This window comes from Octodon degus, unplaced genomic scaffold (genome assembly GCF_000260255.1).
Source record: "Octodon degus isolate 3935 unplaced genomic scaffold, OctDeg1.0 scaffold00076, whole genome shotgun sequence".
Lineage (NCBI taxonomy): Eukaryota > Metazoa > Chordata > Mammalia > Rodentia > Octodontidae > Octodon > Octodon degus.
This window is the reverse complement of record NW_004524652.1, coordinates 9,355,714-9,363,048: the sequence shown is the minus strand read 5'-3', so window position 1 is coordinate 9,363,048 and position 7,335 is coordinate 9,355,714. Positions and strand designations below refer to the sequence as shown.

The following is a 7,335-nucleotide window of genomic DNA, read 5'->3' as shown; positions in this document are numbered from 1 at the left end:
TAAGAAAAAAATATTTTAAAGCATTTATTGATTAGATTGAGTTAATTCAGGTCCCTGCTTTCTCACACATGCTAGAAAAGTGCTCTGTCACTGAGCTATATTCCCAGCCCCCGGCTTGCAGTCTTTCTTAAATGCTTTATAAATCTTTTCCCTTCTTCCTTCATTCTTTCTTTAAATGCTTTTTTTTCTTTTTGATACAGGGTCTCACTACATGCTGTTTGGACTTGTAGTTATCCTTTCTCCCCAGCCTCCCTTAGTGCTTGAATTACAGGTGTGTACCATCACACCCAGATCCCAGCCAGCAGGGCATGTGGTACTGGGGACTGAATTTGGGACCTTGCGCTTGCCAGGTAGGTACTTATGCCGCTGAGCTATCTCCCCTATACCTACAATCAGGTAACCTGCTTCTTCAAAGTACTGTACAGAAAAATATTTATTCATTGAATAAAAAGTTAAGGGCTCTTCATGTGTCAGGTACCTATTCTAAGCAAACACAGCAGTGAATAAAATAGATTGAATCACTCTAAGTGACAGTAAAAGGAACAAGCAAAAAGATGTTGGAAATTACTGAAAGGTAAAATATGAAAAAGATTGCTAGACAAAATATTAGAAAACTCCCCTGGTATTCAACGGTGATGGGAAATAATGAGATTTGGAAAGATGGGAGAAAACTTTGGTTAATCTGGGTTTTTTTGTTTTGTTTTGTTTTAAGACATGGTCTCTCTACACAGTTTAGGGTGGCTTTGAACTCACTATGTAGCCCAGGTTAGCCTCAAACTAGTGATGATCCTCCTGCCTCAGCCTCTCAAGTGCTAGGATTACAGGCCTGTGCCACCACTCCTGACAATGTAACAAATTATTCAGCCCCTTCTATATGACAGGTAACCTGCAATCCTGTGCAGATAAACGAAACAGCTACTTCTTCACAAATGTGAGGAAAAAAAAAATCAGTGATGAGCAGCACTACAAAACAAAACAGGGTATGATTGGGACTTTAGCCTGAGGAAATCAAGGAAAGGCTCTCTCTCTCTCTCAGCAAGGTAATCTTTAATCTAAATCTGAACCATGGCTTTCAGAGACTGAGCAAAGAATGTTGCAGTCACAAAGAACAGCTACTGCAAATGCCCAAAAGTAATAATGAGCTAGGAACATTCAAAGGACAGAAGGAAGGCCTGTGTGATGGCAGCACAGGGGACCGGGACAAGGGACAGGGGCTGGGGGCTGGGGCATGAGAGAAAAGGGTAGATCAGTGTGGATCTGTGGTGAGGAGTGGGGGAAGTGGGGAGGGTGAAGGTAGAAGTACAGTGGCCAGTGAGGAGTCTACAATAAATGATCACCTAGACCACTACCACTGGAAATGCAAAGACAGAGTGGCACCAATGGACTAGAAGATGCTGTCTAACCTTTCAGCCCAGAGCATCCCTCTGAGTCACACCTGGACTGAGTTGTCTGGTTCCCACTTTGCCAAAAAAGGACCAAAAAGTCCTGGGCACCAGTGGGGTGTGTCAGACAATCACCTATCCATTTCAAACTCTTTGAGACTTTGTCTTCAATGTACTACAAAACTCTCAAGTCCACAACAAGCAACGCTTTCAAAAATAGAAGAGTTCAACCACTTGCCAGAGATACATTAGCGTTGCACTTCGGTTTCACTTCCCTCAACGGGTACAAAAAATAAAGTGGGTGACTGGCTACAGTAGTATCTCGCAACATTTAGCTTGCCAACCTAGAGGAAGTTAAAAACTGTTAGTGACTGGAGACAGATGCAACAGGAAGAGAAGCAGTGAGTAGTGTATTCAACATGTCCAAGGTCCATTCACGCAGTTCAGGATCCGACATTCCTTCCATGCCTGACTCCAAGATTTCACTCATTTTGTTCTCAGACCCAAGACGTTTCCTGCAGGATGGCTGAACTCAGCTTATACCTAACGCCTGTACTTTTCTAGGTGATGTGCAATGTATCCATAGGGCTTACGTGTCGCAAAGCATGTTGCAATCCATCCTCAAAGAAAGGCCCACAAATCATATTAACGAGTTCTCCCTGCCACTCTTATCGCAACAGGAGGCCCAGTACTGTAGATTTCGCTCCACCTTCCAGTCTCCCACTTGGGACTCGAATATTGGATCTAGCTCTCCCCATAGATAAATAAGGAAGCACCTCGCTGCATTCGAGAGCATCTTTGCAGCTCTTTTGTAAAACAGAAAGCAGAGATAAATGCTGGGGAGGCAAGGGTGCGCTGGGACCCTGGAACTCGCGTGCTCTGAGGTCGGGGTCTGTCCCAGGCCCAGACTTCACTGGGCCTATAGGATGGTGGGAAATTCTGCAGTGGTCGCAACTAGACTACCCTCGTCAGCCCGCAGTATCCATCGTCCCCTATGGGCGTGCGCTCCCCCGGACGCCCTGGCTGCACCTGTGCGCTGTGTTTCCCTGCCCCCGTTACCTTATAGAAAGTGATTGTATCCAGGGGAAGGGCTCCCTTAGTGTGCAGGCCGCTGCCGCCATGAGGAGCGGAGAAAAGGAGAAGACCCAAGAAGAAGGGAAACAGAGAGGAAAGAGAAACGACACGAGGTACAGCGGCAGCCATAGCGCAGGATTCTGGGAGCCCGAAGTAGGATAGCGGTAGGGGAAAACGAGCCGAACCAGTGATCACGTGACCAGGTGGGCGGTGCCGCGCGCGCGCACGTGCACACTTTGAGGGGTTCCCGTCGGCCTAGGGTGAGGCGGGGCTACAAGAGGGGCGGGGAAATGAGGCTGCCGCGCACGCGCACATGCCCAAGATGAGCGAGAAGTCCCGTGAGGAAGTAGGCGGGAAAGAGGGATCTCTGCGCACGCGCACTCGGTGCACCTTGAGCTGTCCGCGTGAGGGAGGATAGTATCACGCCAACGGGGCAAGGGGTTGGGGGAAACACCACTGCGCACGCGCATTCCTTGAGCTTCGCCTCGGTTCCACTCTGCTGGGGGGGCGGTGTGGCCGCGTGAGGAGAGGCGGGAAACGCATGCGTGGCGAGGCTTTAATGATTCGTGCGCTGTCTCTCCTCCCCTTGGAAGATGACAAGGCCTTTGGTTCGTCAGGCCGTCGATGGGACGTGCTCCTGTCAGCGGTTAGTCAGGTTGTCAGTCTGTCATTCTCTGTGAATTCCCTTAGGCCGGCGTTCGTTCTTGACTGGCTAGAGCAGGTCAGGCCTACTCACTTTAGCTTACGGCGGCCAGGCCTGTCTCTGAGAAAGAGCCTCACCTTGGAGGTATCAGGTCCTATAAAAACAGGTCTTATGGAAAGTCCTGTCTGTGGCCCTTGGTGCCAGGGACATTGAAAAAATTCGATTGAAAGTACTTTTTCAGTGTGTAATTATGCCAGATATTAGGTCTGTCTGTGAGAGTTCAGCACAGCGATGAATAAGATATCTTCTGTGCCGAAGGAACTCATTTTTTTAAGGTTTTTGTTTGTTTGTTTGGTTGGTTGGTTTTTTGCGGAACCGGGGATTGAACTCAGGCCCTTGTGCTTGCCAGGAAGTGCTTATTCCACTGAGCCATCTCCCCAGCCCAGGACCTCATTATTGAGGAAGAAGAAGTAGCAATAATGTAATAGTTGATAGGACTATACTTCTGTGAAAACACAAATAGAGATTTGGTCGTATGGTCAATACAGTTTTAGGTGGGCATAAATGTTATGTTGGTCATAAATTGAACCTTCTCCTACAGAAGCGGGGATCAGTTGCCCTTGACACAGTTCCTGTGCATCTCCTCCTGGTGCTCCAATGGTTGAGAGATTTGTTTTCTGCCTCAGGGGAGGCAACTAGAGGTAGACCAACTGGTTGGCCTCCCTGCCCTTCACTCGCAGCACGGACTCTGTAGATATGCCGCAGTGAACACACTTTGTCACATTTTCTGGGACTCATGTCTGCCTGCTTTAAAACCACTGATAAAACTCTACAGCAAACATGTTTGGATTTCAGTAAAGGCATTGACTCACAAATCCTTTTCTCTGTCCCTTCTTGTACTCTGATCCTGGTGTGTGTGTGGTCTTAAGGCTTGCTGTATACCACCCAGGACCTCTGAGTTTAAGCTTTTTATTTCTATCTCATCTCTCTCGTAACCAGTGCAGAGTACTCTCCATTTTAGAAAGCCTAAATTTTGTAAGTCACACCTGTTCAGGAGTGTCAGGAACCATGATAGGCAGGAAATGACTTTAGCACCAGATCTTGAAAAACGATACATTCATGAAGCAAAGGGAATTAGGATATTTCTAATAAGGAGGAAAGCATACATAAACATGCTGGGGAACCAAATGAGATAAATCTATATAAAGATAAATCTACATAAATGGGGGCAGATTCTAAAGGGTTTCATCAGGTGAGCTAAAGGGCATCAGCAAGCTAAAGGGCTTGGAGTCACCAGAGGTTCTAACCAGGAGAGTGTTGTAAGATTTGTGTTTAAAAGTAGCACTTATGGAGCTGGGGAGATAGCTCAGTAGAATAAGCCCTTGCCTGGCAAGCCAAGGGCCTGAGTTCAATCCCTTGTTCCGCAAGGAGCAGAAAGCAGAAAGTATCACTCATGATGCTGGGTATGGCAGCACATGTCTATAATCACAGAACTTGGGAAGCTAAGGCAGGAGGATTGCAGCAGGTTTAAAGCCACCCTGGGTTACATGTTGAGTTCAAGACCAGTCTGAACTATATAGTAAGACCCTTTCTCAAAAATAAAAACATCACTTGGCAATGAAGGGAATGGATTGAAGGGCAGAAGGCTGAAGTCAAGGAGTCCAGATAAGTGTCTGTGGTAATATTCTAGTTGGGAAAAGGAAATAGAACATGAATAAGATTGGAACTAGTCACTGAAGAAATGGAAAAAAAAATAGCAAAAAAAAGATTGGAACTAGTGCCATAAGTGATGCTTGGTGTACTTGTGACAGTGAAATCGAGCACATACAAGCACAAACTAGGGTTGAAGAAATAAGGATGAAATTAAGAAACTTTTAATGAAGTTTAGAAACGTTTGTGAGATTGATTCACAGGACTTTGATAAATGTGAAGGTAAAATAACATATAAAATAAAGGGATTTATCACCAAAATTAATCACTGTATATGTCTAGTAAATGTGAATATGTATAAAATAGTCAAAGATAACAGGGTCTAATCTTAGACAATAAATTTGATTGGATAGAAGTTTGGTTTGGGATTATTATTTTTTTTTGAAGTACTGGGAATTGAAACCAGAACCGTTGTACTGATCAAACTCTTGATAGTCCCATCTCAGACCAAATATTGTACTTTGGAGATATCCCATCCTTTAGAGTTCTTTGTTTTCTTTTTCTTTTTTGTATTTTAGGGAAGGGTCTACAGGGTGCTCAGGGTCTCACTACTAGATTGGACTCTAGTGATCTGCCTATTTACAGCCTCCCAAGTGCTGGGATTACAGGCGCATGCCACCATACCTAGTCTTTTTTTTTTTTTTCTTCGGTACTGGGGATTGAACTCAGGACCTCGCACTTGCCAAGCAGGTGCTTATTCTACTGTAGGGCTATCTCCCCAGCCCTATAAGGATTTGTTGATGTTAACACTAGATGTCTTAATGAAGACCTAAAGTTCATTTGACCTAAAAACTATTATGGAAGGAAGACTTATTTAAATTTTTTTCCATAATTTTATTGATAAACAAATAGCAATGAGACAGTTTCAAATCAAATTGGTAGGACAGTTTCAATAATTAACACATTGCATTCATTCCTCCCAGTGGTTAATTGCTGTACAAGATGAGGACATGATATCCTATCTACAAACACCATTAGAACAAATCACTCTATTCATTAAGAGAATGTAACTATATATCTATCCTAACCACTTTGAATACACAGATACAAAATGGACATTCATCTGTATCCCCTTTTTTTGTTAAGTTCCGTTATTTGAATATTATAGGTGTGTTAACTCAGCAAAATAATCTAAAAGAGTTCAATAGTCCAGACTTATTTAAATTGTGATTTTTCTCCCCAGGCCTATTATTTCTCTAAAAATTATTTCAGTATTTAACAGGTGTTTGTGAACATTTTTCATTTGTGTGTACTCTTGGAGATAAGGGTTATATTAGTAAGCAAAACGTGTGGAATTGTGTTTCCTGCCATTCTGTAATTTACAATTTAATGAGGGAGATGAACACTAAATAATTATGAACAATATAATTACAAATTATAATAATTTCTAAGAAATTATTGACTTGAGTCTCAGAAAGAATATGATGGAGAAATTAATTTGGATGGGAGTTCTTAGCAAACTCTACAAAGGAATATATACAAGCGGGGCTAAAATCTAAAGAATGAATAAGTGCTCGCTTCTGCAGCACATATACTAAAATTGGAACGATACAGAGAAGATTAGCATGGCCCCTGTGCAAGGATGACACGCAAATTTGTGAAGCGTTCCATATTTTTTTAATCAATAAATAAATAAAGCATAAAATTTGACCCTTAAGTAACCTGCACTCATGTAGAGAGACAGTTGTTAATTATGTAAGAAAAAATACTATAGCAGTGTTCTAGGATGAGAAGTTTCAAAATAATTTGAATCAAAAGAATTGTACTTTGGAATCTACTTTTTTTGTAATAAAATCAGCCCAGGAAATTATAAGTACAGGGATGTTCAGTGCATTATGTTTACAGAGAAAAATAAATTGGAATCTGAAAACTATCTCCACCATTAGAGGAATTGTTGGGTAAATAACTTGATATGGAATATTTGCAGTGATCAAAAATAACTTAGAGTTATTTTTTTTAAAAAAACTAAAATGAACAGATATCTATGAAATACTAAGTTGCAGAAATGTCTGGTGCCATGAAAGTGGAATATTACTGAGCAGTGTGAACACAGATATATGATCCCATTTTTAAAAAACCTGCTACCTGGTTGTGATACTGCACACCTATAATCCAGCACTCTGGGAGGCTAAGGCAAAGAGGATGACAAGTTTCAACCCAGTTGGGCAGCTCAGCAATTTATTGAAACTCTATCTCAAAAAAATAAAAAGAACTCTGAGGATGTAAGTCAGTGTGAAGGCCCTGGGTTTGATCCCTAGTACTGTAAACAAACAACAAAAACCTAATACTACAATCATGCCTCTGTGTGTGTGTGTGTGTGTGTGTGTGTGTGTGTGTGTGTAGTGTTTTCAAAAATATGGCAAATATTTAAATTTTACAAATTATAGTAAGAGACACATGAACATTAACCTGCCTCAACCCTATCCCCTTGCTTCAAAGACACCTATTGTTCTTTTTTTTTCAGTTTCACAGCTGATTAATAGGACAGTTTTTTTTAATTTTTTAAAAAAATTTTTATTTATTTAT

The 7,335-nt window shown here is 42.2% G+C and overlaps 2 protein-coding genes, 1 non-coding gene and 1 pseudogene across 4 annotated transcripts in view; 3 read left to right on the top strand and 1 right to left on the bottom strand.

Annotated features, from left to right (window-relative positions):
• Erp29 (endoplasmic reticulum protein 29) overlaps window positions 1-2,687 on the bottom strand; it is a 12,275-nt gene extending 9,588 nt beyond the window's left edge. The window contains 1 exon segment of the mRNA XM_023720593.1: window positions 2,442-2,687. Within this exon segment, the coding sequence (XP_023576361.1) occupies window positions 2,442-2,585 (144 nt within the window). The 5' untranslated portion in view covers window positions 2,586-2,687.
• Window positions 2,688-3,034: 347 nt separating this feature from the next.
• Window positions 3,035-7,335, top strand: part of Tmem116 (transmembrane protein 116) — an 82,600-nt gene continuing 78,299 nt past the window's right edge. Inside the window, exon 1 of one of the 2 annotated variants that reach the window (XM_023720591.1) lies at window positions 3,035-3,102. Coding sequence is in view for 1 of the 2 variants with exons in the window: in XM_023720589.1 (XP_023576357.1) it covers window positions 3,050-3,106 (57 nt within the window). In the remaining variant the exon portion in view is untranslated. Of the gene's footprint in view, window positions 3,107-7,335 lie in introns of both variants that reach the window. The other variant, XM_023720589.1, reaches the window with a different exon arrangement.
• LOC105742822 overlaps window positions 4,322-7,335 on the top strand; it is an 8,576-nt pseudogene continuing 5,562 nt past the window's right edge.
• On the top strand, window positions 6,320-6,426 carry LOC111817999. Its single transcript, XR_002822082.1, has one exon. It is a non-coding gene; the product is annotated as a U6 spliceosomal RNA (small nuclear RNA).